The sequence below is a fragment of the Phoca vitulina genome, unplaced genomic scaffold (genome assembly GCF_004348235.1).
Source record: "Phoca vitulina isolate PV1807 unplaced genomic scaffold, GSC_HSeal_1.0 scaffold103, whole genome shotgun sequence".
NCBI classification, from domain to species: domain Eukaryota; kingdom Metazoa; phylum Chordata; class Mammalia; order Carnivora; family Phocidae; genus Phoca; species Phoca vitulina.
This window is the reverse complement of record NW_022589806.1, coordinates 1,825,786-1,841,505: the sequence shown is the minus strand read 5'-3', so window position 1 is coordinate 1,841,505 and position 15,720 is coordinate 1,825,786. Positions and strand designations below refer to the sequence as shown.

The 15,720-nt window shown below is 38.9% G+C and overlaps 1 protein-coding gene across 2 annotated transcripts in view; it reads left to right on the top strand.

The window, feature by feature from the left end:
• The first annotated feature begins 1,831 nt into the window (after window positions 1-1,831).
• Window positions 1,832-15,720, top strand: part of FAM199X (family with sequence similarity 199, X-linked) — a 29,142-nt gene continuing 15,253 nt past the window's right edge. For both annotated transcript variants that reach the window (XM_032397770.1, XM_032397769.1), the window contains exons 1-2: window positions 1,832-2,348; window positions 10,593-10,812. In XM_032397770.1, the coding sequence (XP_032253661.1) occupies window positions 2,152-2,348; window positions 10,593-10,812 (417 nt within the window). In that variant the 5' untranslated portion in view covers window positions 1,832-2,151. The remainder of the gene's footprint in view (window positions 2,349-10,592; window positions 10,813-15,720) is intronic.

The window sequence follows — 15,720 nt, the reverse complement described above, 5'->3', positions numbered from 1 at the left end:
CTTATACAAATTTAACATCAAAGTAAATTTACAAATTGTGCACAAATAAAAAAAATGTTAATTTAATGTGGTACATGATGTTTACTGAGACAAAACTGCTCTTAGAAACCTGAACAAGCTACTGACTGGCCAGCGTGTGTTCTTGGCTTTCAACATGCTTGTATGTGAGTCTTGTGAGGACCCTGCTTTCCCATCACTTTCCTTTTCCAAACTACCAATCTTCATCTGTATAGTAAGCCGTGAAGTAGGAGGTACACCTAATTTATTTTCTTACTAGCTCATGACAGTTAAAGTAGTATTGTTGCCAACTTGTCAAATACATGTCCTAATTATGTCCTAATTAGTTACCATTGTCATCCAGATACTCCAGGATATGCTTAAAATTAAATGTAAAAGTAAAACATACTTGTAAAAAACTCGCAGACTCTGAGTACCTACATTATTATGCAGCACTTGACTCTTGTTAGTGAGGACTAAGCCATTGCCCATTCAGGCTCACTAGGAATGGTGCATTGGGGACCACAAGTCAAACCATCATCACCCTCACATTCATGATTTTTAAAATAAATGAAAGAAGAGAGGCACACTCAACAGTTAGGTAACCAAATAACTGAAGCAAGACCATATATACATTTTAAAGAAGTGGTTGAGTTGTTTTCATTTTCATTTCATTTCATTGCATTGGTAGGACATGGCACAGAGATTAAGACTGTTTAGGGCTCGTGTGTGACAACTCCCCATTTCTCCCAGTCTCCTTTCTCCTTCCCTTCCTCCTGGGTTCTTTCACCTTTCCTCTTTTTTGCACCTAAGTTTTATGTTTCCCTCAAAGTTCAATGTAATGAGTTTTTCCATAAAGCTAAATATATTTAATGTTTTTATTAAGAGATTATGCCCTCATTATTTTATATGAAAATGTGCTTCCTTTTATAAAGTAGTAGCAGTTTAAAAAATTGTCTTCATTTGGCGAAATAAGAAATTGGAAATCTTGTGTTTTCCTCCAAATATTAAAAAAATTTTTTTACACGTCCAGTATCTGCAACCACTTGTCTGGAAAGCAGAGAAAAGAGAACGAGACAGGAGGATAGAATGGTATGTGACACCTAGTAAGTCGACTTAAGTTGCACAAGTTAAGCGCCATAATGCACTTTCTACTGGAGCACTGACAGGAATATGCAAGACTCATTGGGAGTCAGGGAAGGCTTCACAGAGGAGGTAACTTTTGAGCTGGGGCTTTAAGGATTAGCAGGGGAGAACCCGCAGGGCATTCCAAGCAGAATGCATAATGCGACCAAGAGCACAGAGCACAAAAGAGCATTACGTGTCTAGCAGCTCTGAGTAGCCTGGTGGCTGTTATGTAGAGTTCTCAGGGTTAGAAGATCAAGGGTGAGGCAGGGACTATTTTTTTTCTTACTTGGCCCATTTCCCCTACAGCTCATTGCACAGTGCTGGGCACACACATTGCAGGAGCTCAATATAAATAAATACTCATTGAATTGGGACAGGGTGGTCGAGTACGCTGGGAACCAGGGCATCTGGATTCTTTCTCACGCACTCGCAGTGTGACCTTGGCCAAGTCCCTTTTCTCAGGGCTGCCGCTTGCTGCTTATTAATCAGCCGTGGGTGAAAAAACAGAGGTGGTTGGCCTGAAGCGCAGGGCCTTTCCAGCGCCAGGAAGCCGAGGTTCGACGCGTGGAGGGCGGGCGGGCGGAGGTTCAATTCCTCCTCCGCTCCAGCAGGGGGCACAGGGAGTGGCTTCCCAACGCCTTTCTCCTCCCGGCCGGCGCCGGCGGATTGCAGCAGTAGCGAGTGGCGAGCGCGGTGGGCGGGCCGGGCGGCGGCGGCTCTGGCGGCGGCGCTGCGCTGCGCTGCGCTGGACTGGGCTGGGCCGGGCAGCGGCGGCGACTCAGACGGCTGCCGAGGCCACTGAGGCGCTGACCGGGTGGCCAGTCTGCTGCTGTGCCCTCTAGCAGCCCCTTAGCGCGGCCGGCACTGCCCCGGCAGCATCCGGCCACGGCGCTCAGCCTGCTAGTGAGCTGCGGTGGGCACACCCCGGCTCGGCGGCGGCGGCGGACAGGTTAGAGTGGGGGAAGGGGCAGGCGCGGGAGCAGCCCGGGGCCAGAGAGGGAGTCCAAAGCCAGGCGGTCTCCAGCCATGTCCGACGAGACGTCGGCCACCACTTCGTACGAGAAGTTTCTAACCCCCGAGGAGCCCTTCCCGCTTCTGGGACCCCCTCGCGGGGTGGGCACCTGCCCAAGCGAGGAGCCAGGCTGCCTGGACATCAGCGATTTCGGCTGCCAGCTGTCCTCTTGTCATCGCACGGATCCACTCCACCGCTTCCATACCAACAGGTATGAACCGTCCCTGAGGGCAGGGGCGAACTGCCCATACCCCTGCCTCAAACGGGAGAACGCAGGGTCGCTCCTAAACCTGGCGCTCCGCCTCGGGTCTGCGCTTCTATTCGTCCCCTCCCCCACCTTCCTCCGACCAGTGCTCCTTCTCTGGCTCCTTCCCTGTCCCCCTCCCTGTTTTCACCCCTGCCCTCCGATTTTCCTTTCGCCCGGCATTTTACTTGCTCCCTTTTCCCCATTCATCTTCTGACCAGAGTGATGCCTGCCTTTCCCCTCCTGCCTTATCTGTGCCCGGAGAATCTCAAATCTGCACCCTCAATTTTAAGATGCATACCTGTTTCCATCCACCTGAAAAAGTTTAACCCCTTCCATTTTCCATACGTTCTAGAGTAGATTTCGGATGACTCAAAAACCAATCTATGGTTCTTTTGAAAGATGGCACTTTTAAAGCTAGAATCTTCCTTTTCCCGATTTTTAATCTGCCTCACAGCCCCATTTCCACTCCCACCCCAATTTTTTTTTGGTGAAGCTCTAGGAAACCAAACGGTCCTCCTCCCGCCCCTCCCCCCTTATGAACTCTTTGCTTTACCGCTTTAGGCCCTGCCAAAATGTATAAGCTTAGATCTGGAAGGTTCCTTCATGTAGCTTATCCCTTGGTTTGCTCCCCCAGTGGAGGGATGGAGCTAAGCTTAGGATGGGCTTGCTTATACAAATTTACTCAGAGGGTGCATCTCCTAACCGATTTTATTGGAAGCTAGAGTGTTCTGGAGAATTCTCTCATGCAAGCATTTGAGTGTTATGGGGGATGTGAAGATGTACACATAGCCCCAACCTATAATATAGGTGGATATTTGAGAGATATATACCAAGGCCTGGGAGGGTGTGTGGAGAACAAGCGAGGAGATGGGTTTAACTATGGAAAATATTGGCATTGAATTAAGGAGTTTAGTTCTGATTTCTGGTCCACAATATGAGCATGAACAAATCCTTCCACATTTTAATGTCTTTTGCATGCCCTCCCCCCCCTCTTAAATCAGTCTACAGTTATACTGAGCTTCTGCCAGGTACAAGGAGTGTATAAAACATCATTCTTCCCTAAAAGAAAGTTAGAGTCTGGAAATGAGGTGTTATAGTTAAATAGAAGATCAGCATAACACATTTGAAAAGGAAGTGGTAGTAAATTTGTTACGACTTTTCCAAATCTTCATTGCAAAAATGAGGAAACTGAGGCCCAGAGAGGAAAGACTAAGTTCAAGGTCATAAAACTGAGTTAGGCAAAGCCAAGATTACTTCTTTGGAGCCAGTGATGAAACTTGGAACAGAACTAATGGCTCAGATGTTATAAATGGTTGTTACAGTGTCTTAGACTGACTCACAGAAGCTTACTTAACCCATGATGTGATTTTAACATGAGTGTAATGTATTTATGAAATCAAGTGTGCTTAGGATTGTTTGCATTGGAAAACAATATGAAAGACTACTTTTGCACATATTTGGTATTTAAGTTTTACAGCATTGGAGCAAGTCCTATAAACAGGAAAGTGAAATGATTTCAGAATTAACCTGCTCTGATGATGAGGGCAAGGGAGTGGGAAAAGAGGCTAAGGGTAAGCACTGCCAAAATTGGTAGGGTGATGAAGAGTGAAGCAAGGAGAATACATTTCTTACATCTTGTTCTGTTCCTTTTTCTTGTTTCCATTTTTCTCTTGTGTTTTTCTATTCCTTTTCTTAGAGACCGAGATAAGGCCAAGGTTGTTTTCCAGAATGGGGCAGTTAAGATAGAGGAGGTTCCTGTTCAGCCCCAGTTTTCCGAAGTGAAACATTTTGCCTGCTTTTTAAAAACCTCCATCTCCTACCCTACTTTTCCGAAGGCTTGGAATGGCACTAGGATGTCTAATGTATTTTGATTTGTACCCTTTTCAACAGAGATTAGGGCAAACAGAAGTAGCGATATTTACATCAGATGATGTTTCTGCCCTAGGCTACCTTGCTTTTTAAAATTTTTTTTTTTTAGATTTTATTTATTTATTTGAGAGAGAGAGAGACAGATAGTGAGAGAGAGCACAAGTGGGGAGGAGAGGAAGAAGCAGGCTCCCTGCAGAGCAAGGAGCCCGATGCGGGACTCGATCCCAGGACCCCGGGATCATGACCTGAGCCGAAGGCAGACACCCAACCAACTGAGCCACCCAGGTGCCCCTACCTTGCTTTTTAAATTTTTTCTCGTTCTGGAATGTTCTTCTTTCCTGCCCCTCCTCAAGGTGGCATTTGAGAGGACCATATACTTCCAGTCAGTCCTTTTCAGGGAGAAGCAAACAGCTAAGTCATGTATGCAGGCAAAGTTTAGTTTACAGAATTCTTTTATTTTGGATTTGCACGTGTCACATCTTTTCTTCACATCACCAGTTCAAGCAGCAATTCAAAAATCAGATCTCCATACTTGAGTATTGATGTTCTGCTTTGGGTTTAATCATTATAAAACACGTTTTATTGGAAATAAAAAGCTTGTCAGTTGGTAAATACTTGGTTTACCTTTATTTTGCGTCTTCCTTGTTACCTGATAAGAAAACTATGGAGATTATTTAATGCCATTGATAAGAGCCTTATGATGATGGCAGTTTGGTGCCTGCTCATTTACTGGACTCTGGGCTCTATTTGTAATCTTCCTTAACCAGGGGGCTCAGGGCACTATTAATTTATGATCCCTAAGTTTGAATGTTTATAGTGTTCATATTAGAGTCACCTGTGACTGAGGTTGGCATGTCACTACTCTTGGTTCAGTGGAAAATTACATGAACACAACCACTTTCCTAAGAATTCACACGTTCCTAGGAGTATCTTTTAGGATTTTATGACCGAGTTGGGTTTGTCTGGAAGTTTGGTAGAATAAAATAAATTTCAATAAACTAAGAAACTTAATTATATTTTTAAAGATGTATTTATTTGAGGAAGAGTGCACGTGTGCGAGAGGGGGCAGGGGCAGAATGAGAGAAGAGAGAGAATCTCAAGCGGACTCTGTGCTGAACCGGATGCGGGGCTTGATCTCAACCTGAGATCATGACCTGAGCCAAAACCAGGAGTTGGACACTTAACCGACTGAGCCACCCAGGCGCCCCAATTATTTCTTAACTTAAATGTATATATGGAATATATGTGGTGTTTAAGACATTTTTCTTTGGTTTTGGCACAGGATGTTTCTGGTGTAATTGTGGGTTTTCTTTTAGCATTTGTCCATGGCAGCCTCCACCATTATCAAAAAGGGAAGTCATTTACCAAATTGAAAAAATTATAATGATATTGGTAAGTTCTATAATTAAATTGTGAGATGAAGGAGGTTAATACGAACTACTGGATGTGTTATTCTCTTCATCTTTTAGTAGTACATCAGTACTTTGACACTGAACAATTGTGAAAAGTATGTGAGAGGACAGTGTCTCACTTTTGTTCACCCTATTGGCAGGATAGGAAATGAACTATTGTATAAAGCAGTTACTCGGTTATGTGATTTTAGAACCCTATTTCAATCATTGTTAACTAGAAGAACCCCAAGACTACTATGTACCTTTTGTACTACCCACAGTTTTCCTATCTCAATATAGAATTAACACTTGCAGCAGAGCTGTGAGTTACAGGTGGGAGAACCATGGTCCATGAAGTAACATTATAGAGGCAGGAAGAATTTGGTTTGGGGACTTGTTGGGACAAATTGAGAATGGGGATCAGGCTTGGGAGAGCTATCCAGCCTAATGTGGATTTGGGAGCATTCAGAATGGGAAGAACAGTAGAATAGTAACGTGTTAGGGGTAGAATTGTGGGTTACAAGGGTTGAGAGAAGAAACTTTTCAATAAATTTAGCAAGGAGAGGAAGGAGAAGAGATGTGGTAATAATTTGAAAAAAAAAAAAGGTGAAGGTTTCGTTGTTGTTGTTGTTTGTTTGCCTTGTTTAGTTTTTCTTTTCCAAGAATAGATATTTTTAGCTCCTTAGAAGTAGCCCACAGGAAAGGGAGAAACTGAAAATATGAGAGAGTGTGGGATGACAGGAGATGGCTGGGATGAACTCAGAACATGAATGGAATATTTATTCTTAGAAATGACATGGAATGTTTTTAACTTCCGAGACCATAGAGAGGGTAAGAGGGATGGATAATGATACCAAGACAATTGAGATCGCTAGGAGGAGAGTTGGGAATTTGAGTAGAGTGGGGGGATTGTGTCATCTTCTCTAACTTGGGACCTTGATGGCCTACTGTGCTCCAAAATTGTAGCAGAGGTGGAGGGGTGGCTATATGCGGGTTTTGGCAGATAAGCTTTGCAGATAAATGTTCTTGGCTTTACTTTCTTTAAATTAAAATTTGGGCAGCAAGCCTAGTTATTGCATTAAATTCCATTTCATTAGGATTCTTTTCAACATTTTTCTTTTAAGGTAGAAAGTCTCCTTTGTCAATAATTTTATGGTTATAGCTAGGATCTTAGTGTTAGGTAGCTTTCTCCTACTGGAATAAGATGTAAGGACTTTGTAGATTTGAATAGTTCAGTGCTGAGCACATTTACACAGTGGTCATTCATTACACATTTGAAACCAACGGAACAGTCTAAAAGAATCACACTTAAATTTTTATTACAAAAGCTCACTTTAGAAATTGGCATATACAAAACTGTAAAGATCACTCATGATCCCTTTCAGTAAAGATGACAACAGTCAGCATTTTGATGTTGTTACTTTTAATGCTCTTTTTATGTTCATATGTAATTTTTAAAAATCAGGATATATAATTTGACCAGGTTTTTACACTTACATTGTGAGTGTTTTTCTTTTCAAAAAATAGTCTGAAAATATAATTTTTAGTTTTTTTATTTTTTAAGATTTTATTTATTTGAGAGAGAGATAGCAAGTGAGAGAGCACGAGCTGGGGCAGGGCGCGGGGCGGGGGGAGAAGCAGGCTCCCTGACGAGCAGGGAGCCTGAAGTGGGGCTTGATCCCAGGACCCTGGGATCATGACCTGAGCCAAAGGCAGACGCCTAACTGACTGAGCCATCCAGGCGCCCCTGAAAATATAATTTTTTTAAAAGATTTTATTTATTCGAGAGAGAATGTGAGAGAATGCGCGAGTTGGGGGGAGAGGCAGAGGGAGAGAGAGAATCTCAAGCTGACTCCACAGGGAGTCAGTGAACAGAGCCCCACAGGGTGGAGGGGCATCCTCCATCTCACAACCCTGAGGTCATGGCCTGAGCTGAAATCAAGAGTCAAGCGCTCAACAGACTGAGCCACCCAGGTGCCCCCTGAAAATATAATTTATAATGATTAAAAAACACCATTATTTAGGATATGTTACTTAATTATTCCCCATTTTGGGGGGCATTTCTTTTCCCTTTGTTGGCTATTACAAATGATATTGTTTGGACATACATTTTTTCCCAATTTCTATTTGGGGAAGTGATAGATTCCTGAAAGGGCAATTACTGAATCCAAAGGAATGAACTTTTTTGAAGCTCTTGATATATATACAGTAGCAAATTGCTTTTCAGGAAGATTATGCTAATTTAACACTCTCACCAGCAATGAATAAAAGTACTACCTATTTTGTTTTTGTTCAGATTGCCTTAAAGTAATAATAATATTTGGAAATTAGAAGATAATAGAATTTTTTTAAATCTCTAGTAGTAAAGATATTATTTTTCTATTTTGTAAATGATTGGTTCCAAGTATGAACCCAGTATTTTTTACCACTGTTAATTGAAAAAAAAAAAGAAAAAAGAGCAAAAGCTTCTAAGAATACCCAGAATCCTGTTAAATCTGTTAGAAAGTCATGGACCTAGAAAACTGAGAAACATACTGATTTTGCCCTACATTAAGAGCACAAAACCAAGCAAATTCCTGGCTTGTCAGTGATCTAACCATTAGGTTATTAAATCTAGCATAGTTTTTTGAAAAGGAAAGTCATTATTAGTCACGGAGGGAAACACATTTCTACTGAATTTTTGCAAGCTCAGAAAAAAGTTCTCATTAAAAAAAATTACCTAACAGCTTTTCCTACCACATAACACAGTACTTGGCCCATAGAAGATACTGTTTGTTGAGTGGGTGAATGAATAAAGATTGAAAAAGCTCACATGCAATTTGAAGACACAAAAGAAAAAACAGTTTGCCCAGAATATGGCATAGATAATGGTTTACTAAGTCTAGGAGAGTGATTGCGATTTTTTAGCTTTTATATTGTCTTATTGTACATCCAGAACAATTTGGTTAATTCTACTAGGTTTGTTGATTTTTTAAAAAATGAGGATACTGCCTGCCTAGTAAGCATGTGATGAAACTAGGTAATATTACAAGGTATTCTAAGATGTTAGATGAAGTTTAGATTTTTGCCTATTTATAAAAGCTTGTTGACATCTATTGATGGTTACTGAACCGTAATAGTTTAGAGAGTGTGTGTCTGTGTGTGTTTTGATCCTTTAAAATATTCTACATTTAGCTCAAAGGAAAAAGTGCCATAAAATTGTCAGATTGCCCAAATTTTGTATATCAAGAACTTTGAAATTAAGATTAATAATACAAAATAAGGGGGGAGTTAAAAAATGAAAAACATGGTTCAAGAAAAAAATGGGTTTAATGAATGATGAGAAACAACCTAATAATAGGTAAGGAACAGGCTTTTCTTCAGGAAGTCATTATTTCAGTATCTTACTAGTATCGGATATACTAAATCATTATCTTAAGGATTAATTCCCTAGGCTACTGCCTAAGCAATGAAGATTATCTTGTTAACAGTATGAAGCTAGTGGAAATTTACAAAAGAAAATAGATTTGTAGATTTCAAGAAAAAAGTAACCCTGCAACAAATACCACAGGCAAAATGTTAATATTCTTAATGCATCAAGAACTCATAGAATCAGTAAGGAAAACATTAACACATAGAAAAACACTAGAGCAAAATAGCTAATTAATATTTTAAAATTTGATCTTGGCAGTATTTGAAGAAATAAAAATTGATATAAAAAAATTTTTTTTTTCGGGACGCCTGGGTGGCTCAATTAAGCGTCTGCCTTCAGCTCAGGTCATGATCCAGGGTCCTGGGATCAAGTTCTGCGTTGGGCTCCTTGCTCAGTGGGGAGCCTGCTTCTCCCTCTGCCTGCCACTCCCCCTGCTTGTGCTCTTTCTCGCTCTCTCTGACAAATAAATAAAATCTTTAAAAGTTTTTTTTCCCCATCAGATAGGTCAAACTTTAAAAATGAAAATTCCAGGGGCGCCTGGGTGGCTCAGTCGTTAAGCGTCTGCCTTCTGCTCAGGTCATGGTCCCGGGATCCTGGGATCGAGCCCCTCATCAGGCTCCCTGCTCAGCGGGAAGCCTGCTTCTCCCTCTCCCACTCCCCCTGCTTGTGTTCCCTCTCTCGCTGTCTCTCTCTCTGTCAAATAAATAAATAAAATCTTAAAAAAAGAAAGAAAATTCCAGTGCTGTTAAGGTTGTGGTGAAATGAGCATGTTTTATATACTGCTTTGGGGAGTGTAAATTGGTGCAGCCTTTCAGAAAGTCATTTGACTAAGTATGATATGACCTTGAGAAGTGTTCATATTCTTTGACTTAGTACTTTCCTTTCAAGTAATCTATCTTGAAAGATTATGTATTTTGTTTTTGTTTTTTTAGTCTTTTATTAATTAAATTAAATTAATTATAAATTAAAAAGTCTCATGATCTATTTGACCTTCTTCCTTCAATAATACTTAGGCTGTTTCCATTTTTTTGGTATTACAAATAATACTGAGACGAACCTTTCTAATTATAATTATTTATCAAAATACATAAACCCTGCGATCATGACCTGAACCGAAGGCAGATGCTTAACTGACTGAGCCACCCAGGCAGCCCTAGATACAATTTTCTTTTAAAATATTTTTTTATAAAAAATTTCAGACAAATAGAAGAGTAAAGGGAATAGTGTAATGAGCGCCATATATCCATCACCCAGCTTCAACAATTATTCACATATGGCAATGTGTTTTATAGCATTACTCGTTCCTCAAACCCTTATTATTTTGTGAAAAATCCCAAATATATTTCATTTATAAATGTTTTAGTATACATCTTTAAAAGATAAGGGCTCTTTTGAAAATAATCACAGTATCATTGTCATACCTAAAAATATATTTACATTCTTCATAAGTGTCTTGAATGTATCTCCTATGAATATCTTAAAATTGTGTGGCTTCTGGAGTTCATGTTGTGATTTCTTTTGTGTTGTGTTTTTAAGGTGGAACTTAACTTCTTGTGGAACAAGTGTTGCCAGCTCAGAATGCAGTGAGGAGCTATTTTCATCAGTTTCTGTTGGCGACCAAGATGATTGCTATTCACTGTTAGATGACCAAGACTTCACTTCTTTTGATTTATTCCCTGAGGGGAGTGTCTGCAGTGATGTCTCTTCTTCTATTAGCACATACTGGGATTGGTCAGATAGTGAGTTTGAATGGCAGGTAGGTTTGGTTTTTTTTTTCCCCCTTATATTACCATCATTACTCCATAAATAGAATAATGAATTTTTGTTTTGATATTTTCATCTCTGACAACATTAAGAATTAGATGGAATATGTATCCTTTATTTTTGCTGATGTACCATTTAGGCTTCTGATGCTACAGATACCTTTCTGTGGATTTTCATGTAATTTAATACTTGTATAATGTTCTCATTATTATATATTATCAGTACTTTTCTATGCATGAATCCAAGCAAATGTATTCTTCCTACATTATAGTAAATAGCCTTTGTGTCCTTACAGGCACAATATCCTTGCATCAGGATTATGTTCTATATATCTAAGATCACAAACCACTGTTATCATAAAAACATAATTTTTGGTTCTGTTGTCAGAAATATAACAATTTCTCATTTTGTAATCTCTTCATATGTAGAGATGTTTTTTTGCCCTACAGTGTTTGTGTGTGTGTGTGTGTGTGTGTGTAGCATATATACCATGTAAAATGGCCTTGTGGCAAATTGTTTGGGAATTCTGCCATATAATGAGTGCAGTCTATCAGAAAATGTAAATCATGTTATTGCAATATCCATTTTCTGATTGTAAAAGACAGTAACATTTGAGGAAGCTTTCCTTGCATAAAGCAAATGTTATATTCAACAGATACTTGAGTGCCTGCTATGTTTGAAAGCCATCCAAATCTTTGAATTTATATTCCAAAAGAGGAATCAAATATTATTTTATTTCAAACATTTTCTTATTAAAATATGAAAACAGACCGGCATGAAGTTAAAGATAATTCTCCAAATCCCACTCTGCTGTGGTTACCATTGTAAGAGCTTGTGTAGATACAAGTATGTTTGCACAGTGTTAAAAACACACAAATGGGATCATACTTTAGCCACTGTTTGGCCCTTTGCTTTTTTTCAACTAATATCTCATTCTTTTCTATAGCTGTGTCATAATTTATTTAATCTGTTCCCTAATAATGGATATTTAGATTGGTTTCAGTTTTTTTTGTTATAAAAATGCGACACTTAAGAGTTTTTAAAGAGGAAAAAATAATCTAAAACCCCTCTTTTTATATTATTTCAGATGTTTCTATTTTATGTACAGTTGTAAATATGATTTGCATAAAAAATATAAAATATTTTCAGCTTTTAAAAATTGAGATAAAATTTGCCATTTTAATAATTTTAAAGTGTATAATTCAGTGATTTTTTATTCACAGTGTTGTACAGCCATCACAACTATCTAACTCAGGAACATTTCCATCACTTTAAAAAGAAATCCATACCTGTTAGCAGATAATCCCAATTCCCCCCTGCCGCCATCACCTGGCATCCACTAATCTACTTTTTCTATGGATGTGCCTTCCTGGACATTTCATAAAAATGTACTCATATGTGGCCTTTGTGTCTGGCTGCTTTTACTTGGCATGTTTTCAAGATTCATCCATGTTGTAGTGTGTGACAGTACTTCATTTCTGTCTTAGCTCAAGCTGCTATAACAAATACCATAGACTGGGTGGCTTAAACAACAAACATTTATTTCTCACAACTCTGGAGGCTGAAAGTCCTAGGTCAGAATGCCATCGTGGTCGGGTTCTGGTGAGGATCCTCTTCCTGGTTTGCATATGGCTGCCTTTTGCTTTATCTTCACATGGAGAAGGGAGAGAGAGCTGTGGTCTCTTCATCCCCTTATAATTATGGTTACCAACCCATCATGGGGGCTCTACCCTCATGTAAATGTAATTATCACCCAAAGCCCTACCCCCAGATCCTCCTAATTGGGGATTAGGGCTTCAAGATAGGGATTTGGTGGTTGTGGTGAAGGGAGGGTGCACACATTCAGCCCACACCAATTCCTTTTCATTCCTGAATAGATATGGACACATCACATTTTGTTTATCCATTCATCTGCTGATGGGTGGTTTCCAGTTTGGGGCTGTTATGAATATACTGCTGTGAACATTCAGATATAAGTTTTTATATGTATGTATCTTTTTTATTATTGAAGTATAGTTGACATATTATAGATGTATATTTGTAATTCCCTTGGGCACACACTTAGGAGTGGAATTGCTGGGTCATGTGATAACTTTATGTTTAACTTTTTGAGGAACTGCCAAAATGTTTTCCTAAGTGGCTGTACCATTTTACATTTCCACCAGCAATATATGAAACTTCTAATTTCTCCATATCCTTGCCAAACCTTGGTATTGTCTGTCTTTTTGATTATAACCATCCTACTGTGTGTAAAGGGGTATTTCATTTTGGTTTTAATTTGCATTTCCCTAATGACTAATGATGTTGAGCATCTTTTCATATGCTTACTTTTCATTGATTGGTATTCTTTTTTGGAAGAAGGTCTGTTCAAATCCTTTGCCCATTTTTAAATTGTATTGTCTTTTATTGTTGCATTGTAAGAGTTTTTTATATGTTATGGCTACTAGACCCTTATACATGACTTACAAAAGATCTTTCCCTTCCTGTGGGTTGTCTTTTTACTTGATACTGTCCTTTGACACACAAAAGGTTTTAATTTTAGTAAAGTTCAATTTATTTTTTTCTTTGAATACTGTGCTTATTATGTCATATTTTAAAAAACCATTGCTTAATCCAAGGTCATGCAGATTTTCACCTGTTTCCTTCTTAGAGTTTTACAGTTTAAGTTTTTACATCTAGTCTTTGATCCATTTTGAGTTCCTTTTTGTATATGGGATACAAATACAAATGTATAAGGGGTACAAATTCATTCTTTTGCATGTAGATATTCAGTTGTCCCAACACCATTTGTTGAAAAGACTATATTCTTTGCTTATTGAATGGTCTTGGTACCCTTGTGGAAATGAATTGGTCATAGATGTGTAGGTTTAGTTCTGGGCTGTCAATTCTATCCCATTAACATATATGTCTATCCTTATGCCAGTACCACACTGTTTTAATTGCTCTAGCTTTGTAGTAAAGTTTGAAATCAGGAAGCATGAGGTTCTTTGTTCTTCTTTATTAAGATTGTTTTGGCTATTGGGGATTCCTTCTGCAATTCCACATGAATTCTAGGATCAGGTCGTCCATTTCTGCAAAAAGGGCGGTTGGAATTTTGGTAGGGATTGCATTGAATCTGTTATTTTTGTGTCCAAGCCTTGTACTTCCTTGGTTCAGTTTATTTCCTACATATTTTATTCCTTTGATGCTGGTGAAAATGTAATTGTTTTCTTAATTTCATTTTTGCATTGTTTGTTGTTAGGGTATAGAAATAAAACTGATTTTTGTGTATTGATTTTGTATCCTACCACTTTGCTGAACTCATTTGTTGGCTTAAGTGATTATTTTTTTCTGTGTGGATTCTTTAGAGTTTCTATGTTTAAAATCTTGTCATCTGGGGCGCCTGGGTGGCTCAGTTGGTTAAGCGACTGCCTTCGGCTCAGGTCATGATCCTGGAGTCCCAGGATCGAGTCCCGCATCGGGCTCCCTGCTCGGCAGGGAGTCTGCTTCTCCCTCTGACCCTCCCCCCTCTCATGTGCTTGCTCTCTCTCATTCTCTCTCTCTCAAATAAATAAATAAAAAATCTTTAAAAAAAAAAAATAAAATCTTGTCATCTGTGAATAGAGATAGGTTTTCTTCTTCCTTTCTAGTCTGGGTAGCTCTTTTTTTCCTTGCTTAATTGCCCTAGCTAGATCGCCAGTGCAGTGTTGAATAGAAGTTGCAAAAATGGGCATCCTTGTCTTTTCTGATCTTAAGAGAGAAGCTTTCAGTCTTTCACCATTGAGCATAATGGTAGCTGCAGGTTTTTCATAAATGCCCTTTATCATATTAAGGAATTTCCCTTCTCTTCCTAGTTTGTTCAGTGTTTTTATCTGAAAGAACTATTTAGATTTTGTCCAAATGCTTTTTCTGCCTTTATTGAGATGATCATGCAATTTTTTCACTTCATTCTATTAGTATGATGTACTACATTGATTTTTGTATGTTGTGATCCACCCTTGCATTCCTGGAATAAATCTGAATTGGTCATGGTACATATTCGTTTTAATATGCTGCTGGATTTCATTTTGCTGAGAATTTTTGCATCTGCATTCATAAGGGATATTGGTCTGTAGTTTTCTTGTGATATCTTTGTATTGCTTTGGCCTCATAGAATGGGTTAGGAAGTATTCCCTTCTCTTCTGGATAACATACTGTAATACAGTTTCCCATTTAACATATAAACTTTTTCATGATCTTCATAATGACTCTTTTAATGACTATATAATATTCCTGGTACTATTCCTGGTACTATAATATTCCTGGTGCCAGAACTTGTGAGACCATTCCTTTTACATCTGTTTCAAAATTTTTTCCACTATTGGTAACACAGCAGTAAACATCTTTGTGTGGGTACCTTTTTATTCTGTGCTTCATTTTTTAAGTGCACACTTTGTATTTAAAATCAGACTACTTGGGGCGCCTGGGTGGCTCAGTCGTTAAGCGTCTGCCTTCGGCTCAGGTCATGATCCCAGGGTCCTGGGATCGAGCCCCGCATCAGGCTCCCTGCTCCGTGGGAAGCCTGTTTCTCCCTCTCCCTCTCCCCCTGCTTGTGATCCTGCTCTCACTGTGTCTCTCTCTGTCAAATAAATAAATAAAATCTTTAAAAAAATAAAAAAATAAATAAATAAATAAAATCAGACTACTATAAGGATTCTTAATAAAGTATAATCGGATGGAGTTCTGATAATGCTGAGAATTATTTTTTCTGATTATTTGATTTAGAGTTTTTATCCATAATGTTGCAAAGTGGCAGGCGTTTTTTAATTTTAATTGCTGACTTCACTAATTTCATGAGTAGAGTGGAAAACTATCCCCAAATACTCACTAAAAATGTACATGGCTGACTAGAACATTGGAACAAAAATGAGGCCTGCCTTAG